At 37.2% G+C, this 14,315-nt stretch overlaps 1 protein-coding gene across 1 annotated transcript in view; it reads right to left on the bottom strand.

Annotated features, from left to right (window-relative positions):
- The window catches only part of CFAP61 (cilia and flagella associated protein 61), a 362,517-nt gene that overhangs the window by 106,903 nt on the left and 241,299 nt on the right, over positions 1 to 14,315 (bottom strand). Inside the window, exon 25 of the mRNA XM_036749971.1 lies at positions 10,440 to 10,614. Within this exon, the coding sequence (XP_036605866.1) occupies positions 10,440 to 10,614 (175 nt within the window). The remainder of the gene's footprint in view (positions 1 to 10,439; positions 10,615 to 14,315) is intronic.

Here is a 14,315-nt window from a genome sequence, read left to right as displayed (position 1 = left end):
GGGAGAATGATAGAAGGAAAGGAAGATTAGGGGATGGGGTAATCAGAAGCAAACACTTTTGAGGAGGGACAGGATCAAAAGAGAGAATAGCATAAATGAAGGACAGGATAGGATGGAGGAAAATACAGTTAGTCTTTCATGACATGACTATTTTGGAAGTGTTTTGCATGACTATGCATGTATAACCTGTATCAAACTGTTTGCCTTCTCAATGAGGGTGGGTGCGGAGGGAGAAAGGGAGGGAATTTGAAACTCAAAGTTTTAAAAATGAACGTTAAAAATTGTTTTTACATGCAATTGGGAAATACAATACACGGGCACTGGGATATAGAAATCTATCCTGCCCTACATGAAAATAGAAGGGGAAGGGGATAAGAGAAGGTATTGGGGGGTGATAGAAGGGAGGGCAGATTGGAGGAAGGGGTAATCAGAAGGCATGCCATCTTGGGGTTGGGGAGGGGAGAGATGGGGAGAAAATTTGGAACTCGAAATCTTGTGGAAGTGAATGTTGAACACTAAAAATAAATTAAATAAAGAAAAAAAGAAATAAAAAAGGACTAGAGTCATGGAAGGAATGGCAGTAATACTAGGAATAAAGAATGGGGTTGTTAGTATGACATAAGGAAAGATGGGATAATAAAAGATTCCATCAAGATCATCTGGTCCAAACCCTAAATGGCCTCTGGATTTATCCCTTTGCATAATGAGTATTAGAGATGGTTCAGGTGACACTCATGCTTGTTACTGTGGGATTGTGCTGTGATATTTTAAATTATTTTTTTCCAGAGGCCATTTAGTACTTGGACTAGATGACCTTGATGTAATATTTTATCACTCCATCTTTCGCAATGTCATACCAACGACCCTGTTCTTCCTTCTCAGTATTATTCCCATTCCCTCCATCACCCTAGTTCTTTAACAGGCTGTCATCCCTATAGTGGCTATACTCTTTTTCCTTACCTATCTTGATCACTTGATAAACCAGTTCAACTTTACATTATCTCTACTCTATCTACTGATTCAGTAGGACAAGAATGAACCTGAAATATAAGATCTATGAACCAAGATAAGCTGGATGTGGTCAAATAGGAGATAGAAAGATTAAACATCAACATCCTAGGTGTCAGTGAACTTAAATGGACAGGAATGAGTGAATTTAATTCAGACGATCACTACATATACTACTGCAGGTAAGAATCCCTTAAAGGAAATGGAGTAGCCCTCATAGTCAATAAAAGGGTGAGAAAAGCAGTACTGGTGTATAATATCAAAAATGACAGAATGCTATCTGTTCAAATACAAGGCAAACCATTCAACATCAGAGTAATACAAGTCTATACTCCAACCACTGATGACAAAGAGACCAAAATTGATCAGTTCTATGAAGACCTACAACATCTTCTAGAAATAATACCAAAAAAGATGTCACATTCATCAGAGTAGATTAGAATGCTAAAGCAGAAAATAAAAAGATAATTGGAATAAGAGGCAAGTTTGGCCTTGGAGTACAAAATGAATCAGGGCAGAGACTTGTTAGAATTTTGTCACAGTAACTTGCTGGTCATAGCAAACACTCTTTTTCAACAACCCAAAAGGCTACTCTACACATGGACATCACCAGATGGTCAATATAGAAATCAGATTGATTATATACTTTGCAGCCAAAGGTGGAGAAAAATTATACTGTCAGTGAAAACAAGACCTGGAGCTGACTGTGGCTCAGATCACAAGGTTATTATTGCAAAATTCAAACAAGTTGAAGAAAGTAGGGAAGACCATCAGACCATATAGGTATGGCCTAAATAACATCCCTTATGAATATGAAATGGATGTAATGAATAGATTTAAGGCATTAGATCTGGTAGAAAGAGTACCAAAAGAACTACGGACAGAGGTTCACAATGGTGTACAGGAGGCAGCACCAAAAATCATCACAAAGAAAAAGAAGAGCAAGAAAGCAAAATGGCTGTCTGAAGAGGCTTTACAGATAGCTGAGGAAAGAAGAAAAGGGAAAGGGAAAGGAGAAAGGGAAAGATATATCCAACTGAATGCAGATTCCAGAGAATAGCAAGGAGACATAACAAGGTTGTCTTAAATGAGCAAAGCAAAGAAATAGAAGAAAACAATAGAATGGAAAAGACAAGAGATCTCTTCAAGAAAACTGGAGATATCAAGGGAATGTTTCAAAAATGGTATGATAAAAAACAAAAATGTTAGGGACTTAACAGAAACAGAAGACATGAAGAAGAGGTGGCAAGAATATACAGAAGAACCATATGAGAAAGATTCTAAACATCACTAATAATCATGATGATGTGGTTACTGATCTAGCACCAGACATCCTGGAGAATGAAGTCAAGTGAGCCTCAGGAAGCATTGCTAACATTAAGGCTTGTGGAAGGTGATGGAATTCCAGCTGATTTATATAAAACCCTAAATGATGATGCTGTTAAAGTGCTGCACTCAATACGCCAGAAAATTTGGAAAACATAGTAGCCACTGGATTGGAAAAAATCAGTTTACATCCCAATCCTAAAGGACAATGCCAAAGAATGTTCAAATTACTGAATTACTGGACTCATTTCACATGCAGCAAAGTTATGCTTAAGATTTTGCATACTAGGCTTCACCAATATGTGAACCCAGAATTATCAGAAGAGCAGAATAGTTTTCAAAGAGGCAGAGGAATTAGAGACAAAATAGCCAACATTCACTGGATTATGGAGAAAGCAAAGGAGTTCCAGAGAAACATCTGCGTCATTGACTACACTAAAGTCTTTGACTATGTGGATCACAACAAAATGTGACAAGTACTCTGAGATGGGAGTATCAGATCATCTTACTTGTCTCCTGAGGAACCTATATGAAGGCCAAGAAGCAACATCTAGAACCAAACATGGAACAACTGATTACTTTAAGATTGGTAAAGGAGTATGACAAGGCTGTATATTGTCACCTTATTTATTTAACTTTAATGCAGATTGCCAGGCTGGACAAATCAAAAGCCAAAATTAAGGTGGCCAGGAGAAATATTAACAATCTCAGACATGCAGATTATACTACTCTGATGGCAGAAAGTGAAGAAGAATTAAGAAGCCTCTTGATAAGGGTGAAAGAAGAGAGTGTAAAAGCTAGGTTGAAGGTTATCATAAAAAAACTAAGATCATGGCAACTGGTCCCATCACTTCTGGGCAAATAGAGGGAAAAGAAATGGAGGCAGTGTCAGATTTTATATTCTTGGGCTCAAAGGTGCTTGCAGATGGCTACTGCAGTCATGAAACAACGCTTGCTCCTTGGAAGGAAAGCTATGGTAAATCTGGATAGCATGCTAAAAAGCAGACACCACTTTGCCAACAAAGGTCCATATAGTCAAAGCTATGGTTTTTTCCAGTGGCAATGTCTGGTTGTGAAAGTTAGATTCTGAGGAAAGCTGAGCACTGCAGAACTGACACTTTCAAATTACATTGCTGGAGAACATTTCTGAAAGTCCCTTGGACAGCAAAGACATCAGAGAAGAAAATAAAGAAATAAATTCAAACTATGCACTGGAAGGTCAGATACTGAAGCTGAAGCTTAAATACTCTGGCCACATAATGAGAAGACAGGACTCATTGAGAAAGACCCTGACATTGGGAAAGATTGAAGGCAAAAGGAAAAGGGAACAGCAAAGGATGAGATGGATAGATGGTGTCATGGAAGCAACAAATATGAGCTTGGAAAGACTTCTATACATAGTAGAAGACAGAAAGGCCTGGCGTGGTATGGTGCATGGGATCACAACTGAATGACTGGACAACAACAAGGACAAGAAGATATGGATTCCTCTATCATGAGAGTGAGATAGCATAGATTTATAATAGACCCAGTCAACAAGATTGTTTGACTTCCTCCAGCAATACAAGGGTCCAGTATTATTGCTGAGGGAATGGCAGATGGCCTGAGGACTGAGGGATTCAACAATAGAGGAGAGCTGATCATTCAGTCCAGACTAAATAGGAAAGGAAGAGAAGTTAGAATAGAAAAGTGGTTTGAGAGAGAAAGGAGGGATATAGGAATCACTGAGGGTGAAGAACAGGATCAAGAAGAAAGAGTGGGAAGGATGGACAATTATAAAAATATAACATCTAGCTCAATGAGCTACCTACTAGTTTAACAAGCTAAATAGATAAATGTTGTAACTTTGCTAAGATCTTTGAATCCTGGCTTTGTTACTTACTGCCTTGGGTGAAACAATTTACCTCTGTGGGTCACATTTTCCTCCTCTATAAAATGATAGAGCAGGACCCGATAATTTCTAAGGTCACTTCTGGATCTAATCCTAAGATCACATGAAATTAATGCACATTATGAAGTTTTATTATTTTGAATATTAGTAAATATTAATTTGCTTTGCAAGCAGTTATATTGGCTTTTCCTATACCAAATTTCTAGAAATGCTCCAATTGCTCAGTACTTTATCTGAGTAAGCATCTTCACAAATACTAAAGAATTAATTAACATTTTGGAACAACCTAAGAACTTCATATTGTAAACTTAAAAACTATTTGATATTCACAGGTTGCTAAATCTCCTTTTTATTTTTCATAGGTTGAAACATAAGATTTCTTTGACCTTAGTATGACCTGTTTCATTATGCTTTAAAAAAAAAGAAAGGAAAAAAAGAATATTTTAGACATAGCAACAAAGGCTTTGCTCGTGATTCATGCACTGGAATTTTAATATTATACTTTTCCTACAAATATGCTTTTAATAAGGCAGTAAACTGTATTTAGCTAAAGATGAAAATAATTGATCCATTTCAAGCCATTAAAGCAGTTTTATTTTTTTTTTACCTTACTCCCATCCAATTTTTTCATTTTCATAGAAAGTACAGAGCTAATAGCAGATGAATTTCAATTAGTCTCAATTATAGTCATAAAATGTTACAGTATGTTTGTTAGGCTGCTGGATTTTATCAGAAAAACCCGAAGGCAAACTCCATAAAATATGTTCTATATTGCTTTTGGAAATATTTAAAATAGCATCTTGGGCTATCTTCAACATACAGTGCAGCCATTCAAACATTTTAATCCCTTCCCCTTCCTTCCAGCTCCCCTCTCTATGTTGTCTTTTCCCAATAAAATGTAAGCTCCTTGATAGTGGGGACTGTGTGGTTTGCTTATATTTCTATGCCAAGTGCTTAACAAAGTAAGCACTTAATAAATGCTTTATTTGTTCATCTATCATCTAGATATCTCTACCATCTATCTCTTGATCATCTGGATCTCTCTACTATCCATCATGTTTTTATCTATCATCTATCTTTTCCATCTATAATCTTGATTATATCTCTTGATCATCTATCTCTATCACTTATCTTTTATTAGTCTCTACATCTATTAGCTCTAATATCTCTCTATCATCTACTATCTACCTAGCTAATGCACACTAACCTCAACTTTACACCTTTGAAAAACATTTCATTCCTATCTGTTGATTGTACCACAAAACAATTGATTTTTTGAGATTTTTAAACTGTAGAGCAGATGATGGGGTAGAGATTGTGAGTGTCTTTACTCATTCATAGGACAGGGATTGGGATTGATTCTGATATATCATTGGTATAGAGAATTCCTGGCATATGGCATCTCTCTCTCTCTCTCTCTCTCTCTATATATATATATATATATATATATATATATATATATATATATATATATGTGTGTGTGTGTGTGTGTGTGTATATATATGTGTATATATATATATAGATAGATAGATAGATAGATATATAGATAGATATAGATATATATAGATATAGATATATTCAACTGGTAGAACACTTTGAGAGGCTGTGAGTAGACTGGCAGTTCAATCTTACCTTTGAAGATACTTAAAGGATAAGAGTGTGCTTGGACAGAAGTAGATAAATTCAGCCAGGAGATAAAGGTCTGGAAATTGCTGATTTAAAAAAATCAATGTATTTAGAAAAGGGTAGAACAGTACTGAGGAAGAAAAAACATGAACTATAATGAAATATGTCTACTCAAAAGAAGGCATTTCCCAGGTGTTATTAAACTAACTAGAGAAAGTTGGGATTGAGAAGTAGTGCAATAGTAATATAGTAGCTCTCAAGGCCCTAACTTTATTTCTAACCCCTTGATCATAAAAGGATTTGGTAGCTATGTTGCTTTTTTATTTTTTAGACACTCTGGTGGTACTAGATGTAGTTTTGACCAGTCTTTTTAAGGCCTTAGTCCACTTTGGACACTTAATTCTTATTAATGGCTTGGAAGCAGAGCCAGAAGTACACATAGAGACAATGAAATTATTTTTTTAAAAAAATTGTAGCTAAAGAGACTGCCCAAATAGAACAAAGGTGCCCAACAAATACTACCTTTGCATTTCTACTACCACTACCATAAGCCAGGCCCTCATTTTCCCTCCCTGTTTCTAATCTCTCTAACCAATCCTGCATACTACTGTGAAGTTAAACTTCTGAAACCCTCCTTTGCTCATATTGGTCCTCTGTTCAAACACCTACAATAGCTATAGACTGTGAAATAAAGATCACACTCCTTACATGACAATCACACATGGCAACTCCTTAATACCACTTCAGCCACATCCTTAACTACTCCCTTCCAGGAATCTGATGTCCCAGCCAAACTGGTCTGCTCATTGTGCCCCACTATGCTATCTTCATTATTCCCTCCATGTTTTGCTCCCATTATTTCCTCTTCTTGGAGTACCCTTTCCCTTCACCTCTGTCCACGCTAAATCCTAGCCAGCTTAAGCTAATTTCTTCTACTTCCTCTGTAAAGCCTTAACAAAAACCCAAATCCACATCAGACTCTTCCTCCCATGACTTTCTATAGCACTTATGGTCTGCAATATTCATTTGGCACTTATCATAAACTACCTCATATATCTTTAAGAATTATATGGATATATATACACACACATATATATACATATATACACATATATACATATACATACATATATATGTATATGTATGTATGTATATATATATATATATATATATATATATATATATATATATATATATATATATATATATATACAGAGAGAGAGAGAGAGAGAGAGAGAGAGAGAGAGGCTCCTCAAGGAGAATGTCAGTTACCTAAGGGGACAGTCATATACCTTTTGGTAATTCAGAACTGTGGCATAGTGCCTTGAATATAGTAAGCACTCCACAAATGATTAAGGAGAAGGAGGAAGATCTTATGAAAGAATATGTACCACAAAGAAAAGAAGCAATTTAAAATAATGCTATTTGTTTCATTCCTGGAATTTTCTTTGTTTTCAATTTCATTGGTAATTTGAATTTCAGGTAGAATTCTTTATAGATGACAAGACTAGTACATCAAGCAGGCTATGAAAGATACAGTCCCTGTGCACCAAATCATATTGTCTCAATAGCATATTACACTTAGAGATCCCTAAAAGCTATATGACTACCCTATCTTCTTTTCAATACTGATGTAGAAGGATCATTTATAATCCAGGAATCAAAGGTATAGACAGAAGCTTGACAGTGCAATATTTTGACAAACCCCATAAATAATCGAACTGAGCTAGCTGGTCTAGCATAAATATAAGAACTAGAGAGCACTCTTTCTCATATTTATCTTCTGCCTTATACACTCTCTGACATTCCAAAGCAATGGCAGAGAGCATAGGGGCTCAGAGGACCAAATAAGAACTCAGAATGGAGATCTGGTCTCCAGCTCATTTCTGGATCCCCTTCTCTCCTCTTCTTAGAGAGAACCAACCTATGTAGTTGGGATCCATAAAAGTATACTAGAATTCTTGGAGAAATCAGGAACTTGGGAGTTTTCTGGAACTCACAGATAAATGGGAAGTGAGTGTAAACATGCCCTTATAGGAGTTTGTCGTGAAAGGGAGAAAAGATAGAGGATGATAACTGGAGGGAATGGTAGAGACCAGGGAAGGCTCTTGCTTTTTTAAGGAATGTGTGGGTATTTTTGTAGATATTAGAGAGGGAGCAAGTGGATAAGGAGAGAATGGAGATGAGAGAAAAGGAAGCGATGATGGGGAGAAATCAAAGGATTATAGATTTTGAGCTGAGAGGGACTTTAGAGGCCCCTTATTTTATAGATGAGGAAACTGAGTCCCAGAGAAGATAAGTGACTTGCTCAGAGTCACAGAGGCAATAAATGACAGAGGCAGGATTTCTCTGACTAGAAGGAGAGTTCATGGCATCATAGACAGAGTGCTGGACTTGGAGTCAGAGAGACCAGGGTTTTAATCTTACCTTTAACACAGGTGCTTCCTTAAAGTCCCTAACAACTCGACTCCTCAGCCTCCTTAAATTCTAGGATGTAGACCTTAATTCCATCTTAGCCAAACATAGGAATATTAGGTCACACACTAGCTCTTCCAAGAGCCCATAGAAATGTTTCACTTCCCTAATTAGAAGTCCTGCCAGTTTCCTATCTGACAAGCATATAGAACCATGCATGAATTAACAAAAACTCCCAACCAACTACATTTATTAAGTTTTTACTCTGTACCACAGACTTTGCAAAGCACTAGGGATACAAATAGGAAAAAACAAGATAGACCCTGCTCTCAATAAATTCAAACTCTAATTGGAAGAGACAACACATAAGAAAGATCAACTGCAAGGCAGTGGAAGGCTCCAGAAGTCTTTGTAGTGCACAGTGTTGTATCAGGCAAGATCCAGGGGTTCTCAGGGACAACATTAGGTCATATAACAGTGCTGGGAATCTGCTGGGCATAGAGGCAGGGGAGATGGTAAGACCTGGTGGTCCTCCATCTCACTGTAAGGAATAGGGTCCGTGACTTGTCCAGCCTATTCAAATCATGTAAATAGTCAAGCCTACCTGAGTTCTGGGTAAACTCAACAGAGAGACAGTCAAAAGAAGAAAGCAAAGTGGCCCCAAGGGTGGTGAGTCTTTCTGCCACTCAGCTGTCCTTATCACGGAACAGAATATAAATATATATGTTCACAAATATATATGTATATACATATAGTATAATGCACACATATTATACATATATATATATTGTTTGTGTGTGTGTGTGTGTGTGTGTGCGCGCGCGCGTGCAGAGACACCAAGACAGAGCACCTGGCTATCTTGCTGTCTCTATCATGTATTCATATGTATGTGAGTATATGAGTGTATATATTATATATACTGTTTGCTGGGGGGGAGAGTGTGTGAGAAAAAGTATGTGTGTGAGTATGTGAGTGTGTGAGTATATATATAATATATAAAGTATATAAAGTGTGAGTGTGTGAGTATATACATGCATAATATAGATATCTATATCTATATGAGAGAGAAAGTAACAACCTCACTAGGCATCAGTTTCCTCATTTCCTCATCTGTAAAATCATAGGTTTGATCTCAGTGCCTTCAAAGTTCCTTCTACCTCTGAATTCCAAGATCAGATGCAAGTTGGACATACTTCATATTAGGCCACTGATTTTCATAACTTGTGATTTTTAACAACTAGACAAGTATATGGAACATTACTGAGCTTGACTTGATAAAATTAATAACTATTTGCCCCTATATTCTTTATTTATAGCATTCATCCAAGTATTTACATACTTGTAAGTCACAGGGCAAGGATTAAGGGTAACTAACATGTTCTGGAAAACCCAAATAAAACTATGGCACATAAATTTTCATTTCTTGTTGACTCATTTCAAATTTCTCATCAAAGACAGGTGGTTGTATTTCTTTTAATGTTGTATTTCTTCCCCCACCCCCACTTTCTAGATACCTTTTGAATCCTTAGACCATGTAGGCAAAAAGTATAAGTAACTGAATTCTCATTGGCATTTTTATTTAGTCAAATTTCAATGAAATCTAAGATAATAGAGAGCAATTGGTGAAAAACACCTTTGAATGACAGATACATTTGTACGTATTTTTATGTGTTCATTTTAGCACAAAAAGTGGTATGTAACTTGAATATGTACACCTGTGTGAAGGACTCCATAGATAACACTAAAGAAGAGGACAATGGATTTTGAATAGGAAAAAAAAGCTCTCCTAATTTAGACCTGTTTTTTCCTAGCTCTTTTCAGCTTTAGAAAAGGAGACATATTTTTCATATAATTGCTAAACATGTTTGCTTATTAAATTATTCTTTAATTAGTTAATGATTTTAGCCAAGCTTTGCTCTTAGGATATTCATTTTGTGGCATATAATAATTATAGATAATTAAACTATCTCAAGCCTTTTTCCCCCAGCAAACATTCTGGATGTCCAAAAATGACAACAAGTTGTAAATTAATCTGGAAAACAAAGCATGACAGATGAAAGATTTGGTTGGAATTAATTAGGCAGTAATTATATGCTGAACTAGATGAAGAATGAGACTCATTACAGAAATAAAACGCTGCTCTGAAAATGTTTATAGTTACAAACATCCTTACCTTCTGAAGGAATAAAGTTCTCATTTATCCATTTCAGTGCCCTTAAACAGTCCTCATCATCATTGAGAGTGAAAAGATTAGAAGGGATTTTGCCAGTGTATCTTTGCTTGCTGTCCTTCACGATCTCTCTGTTAGTCAATAGTTTAGTGATGTCAGCTCCTGTGGGACATGGGACCTGAGGCAAAGATATCAAGAGAAACAATATACTGGGTGATGACATAGTCATTCTAACGAAGAAGGGACACGAAGAATGGCTGGCATAGGTATGTTCCTCCAAGAGTGTCGTTAATAAACCTTTACAGAAGAGGGGATTAGGGAATAAACTGAAAAGAGGGGGTAGGCCATAGCTCAGGAAAACTCAGTTCAACCAACATTTAGCATGTACCAATCTACAAAACTCTACGAAACTTTTGCGGTGCACAATATTTTGGCTTGGCAGGGCAGGAGGGAATAAACATTTAAATAGCACCCACTATGTGCCAAGTTCTGTGCTAAATGCTTTACAGATGTCTCATTTGATCCTCACAACGAGACTGCAAGAAGGGAGGTGTCATTATTATCCCCATTTTACAGTTGAGGAAACTGAGATTAAGTGACTTGCTTAGGGTCATACAGCTACCAAGTTCACTAGGACAGATTTGAACTCAGGTGTTCCTGACACCAGGTCCAGCACTCTAGCTGCCCCTCTGGCTTGGCAGCCAGAGCTGGTCCTTTCCCTCAGCAGCTACTCACTACGTACCTGGTATCATCTGGAGGGAATGAGAAAGGCTTCCTGTTTCCCCCATTGACCTTGGCATCTGAAATTCTCATAATTGTTAGCATTCCTATACCATTTCCTGAAGGCTCCCATTAAAATGCAATTATGTTACCTGGGAAATCTAATATATCTAACAGATTAACAGCCATTAACACACCAGCACCAATTAGTTTTTTAACAGAGCAGACCCAAAGGGGATGGGACACAGTGCAGGCAAGTTCGAATAAGGGAACAGGCATAACTGCCTGGGAGATACAAAGGGATGGAGTGGAGGAAAGCACTGAAGAGCCTCAATTTTGTCTATGACTGTTCTCATCTGCAGCTGCCAGGTATAAATTCCCTGTCCTTTGCTGAGGTGCTCACCGCCACAGCAGCTGAATGCGGCAGTCTCAGTTGCTTAGTTGCATAGTTCTAAAGTCAATTTCTTTTTTCTTAAATATTTGTTCCACTGTTATCCCCATGAGCAGCTTTGATTTGGATGGAAATAAAGGTCTCAGAACCAGAGCGAGTTGGCTTGTGATATTTAAGATGATAACCTCTTGTCTGCCATGTCAGAATATATTAGGTGTTGGGTATTAGGTCCTCATTTGAGTCCCTACCTATTTGTCAAGACAAATGGCCAGATCCTTTTATATATATGACAACCCTAGGGATACTGAATTAGAGAGTATGAAAAGACTGTGTCTAAAAATAAAAGTAAAGAAATGATTTCAGTACCTGGGTTTGTTGACTACCGTTTGAAAAAAGAAACCATAACAAGAAGGTGAACTAACTTTCTAGCTTTAGCACCCTCACACTGGTTTTCAGTTGAATGGAAAGTTTGGCGGAGCCTTAGGGATATTTATTCCTTGTAATGCATGATTAGCTTGACTTTCTTCTTTGATCTCAAGAACACAATGATACTTTCTCCTGGTTCCCCCAGGGCACACAGGCCTCCAGTGCATCCCTTGTGGTATTTCTGTAGCAGCCAAACTTGGGATTGTTGGCCACAGTTGTAGAAGCAACAACAGACAGCACCAACGCTCTCCCTTATACAGGAAATGCAGGCAAAAAGTCTTTAAGATGTAGAGAGGCAAGCAAGTAAACCCAGGAGAATAAAGAGAAACGTGTTTGTCAACTTTTCTCCCATAGCGTAAACTTTAGGGGTTATATAACCCTGCTTCAGCTAAGTATAGAAGGAAAAGCACTCATTCCTCTTACCTATGGGACAATTAAAATATGCTCTCATTATTCTAAATTGCCTAAGGAAGGGAGGGAAATGTTGCTCACTATGCTCACAAAATTCCTCAAAAAGAACTTTTTGTGTATGACTTTTGTGCAACTACAATTCAATGAATTAGAACAAGTCTTAAATTTTTCTTGAAATTAATAAGGAAAAAGGATTTTTTGAAATGTGAAATTAAATGATTATTTAAAATAAGTTTGAATCCAAGATACAACCTATCCTTATGGGTTTTTTTGTAGTACTCAAATGTCAACAAGTTCTATTTATGGAAAATACCTATTTTCTGAACATAACCACAAAATATGTTTTTAAAAGGTGCCATTAGAGATGATTCTCTTTCTTACAAAATGGACCTATATTTCTCATGACAGTCTTAATACTCATTACAAAAGTAGACAACCAGTTGCTTTTATTAACATGAAAAATATGCACAATAGTGAATATAGGAGATTGCAGTTTTGAAATCTTAATGGAACTATCACGAAGAACAGAAGAGAGGCTGGTAGCATGGAGGAAAGTGGAATTTTAGTCACATCACACCACTTTAGTAAGTCATGCTTTAATGAACCAGAAAAAAGTTCTCACAGAAAATTATTATAATGAAGAACAAATTGACAGCCTTTCAGTTTATAAAACTCTCAGTGCATTTCCCCTCCAGTGGGCCCAGTGCAGATAAAAAAGTCAGGGGGAAAAAGAACAAAGTCTAAATTGAAAATGAGCTTACTCTAGTTGTAAAAGTATAATAACCTTCCCCACAATCTATACAATTCCTATGTGGTCTAGCACTCATGGACTTCTTTTTGGCCATTGCTATAGTATGAAGAAGTAGGGACAACTTCACTGAATGCCAAGTTTTTCACGCCTGTAGGATGGCATTTCCCACATTATTAAGACAGAAGGATAAATTTGGCAGTAAAAGTTTAAAGACTGCATCCAAAGTAAACTGTCCAGAAAGAGCTTGGTAGAACTCAAGTAATATGTGAAGGTCCCTGTGTGGAGAACTGGCTATGGAGGCATACACATGGAAATACTACTAATAATAGTAATGTTAAGAGGATGGGTGTTTTGTAATTATGAAACTCAAGCCATACTATCTGCCCCAATTAGAGTGTTTTCTGGCACCAAGAGGATATTTCTAGCCAAAATTGTTAATTAGCTAATCAAAATGACAACATCTTTGTTTGGGACTTCTATTCAACTTGATTTACTTTAATGAGCATGTATTAAGTGTCAATTGTGTGCAGGGTGTTATGATAGGAATTGAAGATATAAGACAACAATGAAGAAGCCTCTGCCTTCAAGGAGCTTCCATTCTACTGGGGCTTGGGGAGAGAGGTACAATATTATACAGATAAATACAAAGCATAATACAAAGTTACACAGAGTCGTTTAAATGGGGAGAGAGCACTAAAAATTGGGGGATACAGAAAAACCTTGTATATAAGATGGCCTTGAATTTCAAAGAAAGATACAGATTCTAAAAGGCAGAGGTGAAGACAAAGGTGTAGTGAGGCAGGGTGTGATGGTGCATATTTGAAATTTCTGCTACCAAACAGGCTGAGGCTGGCATGTTGCTTAAGCTCATGAGTTCTGAGATACAGTGAGCTAAAGTTAAGAGTGTGTTCACCCTAAGTCCTTCACAACACGGTGTATTATTGGGAATGAGGACCACTAGGCTGCCCAGGTTGGAACTGAGACAGGTCAAAGCTCCTATGCTGATTAGTAGTGGGGTGGAGATTGTGAATGGTTGCTGTACTTCCAACTTGGTCGAGATAGAGAAACCCAGCGTGGGTAAAAAAAAAGCCAGAGTGCACTCCAGGTGTGGCAGACCACTTGTGTAAGGGAATAAGGAGTAGGAGATAGAATGTTATGCACAGGGAATAGAAGGTCAATT

This window comes from Trichosurus vulpecula, chromosome 3 (genome assembly GCF_011100635.1).
Source record: "Trichosurus vulpecula isolate mTriVul1 chromosome 3, mTriVul1.pri, whole genome shotgun sequence".
Classification (NCBI taxonomy): domain Eukaryota; kingdom Metazoa; phylum Chordata; class Mammalia; order Diprotodontia; family Phalangeridae; genus Trichosurus; species Trichosurus vulpecula.
This window is presented reverse-complemented; position numbering and strand designations above follow the sequence as displayed.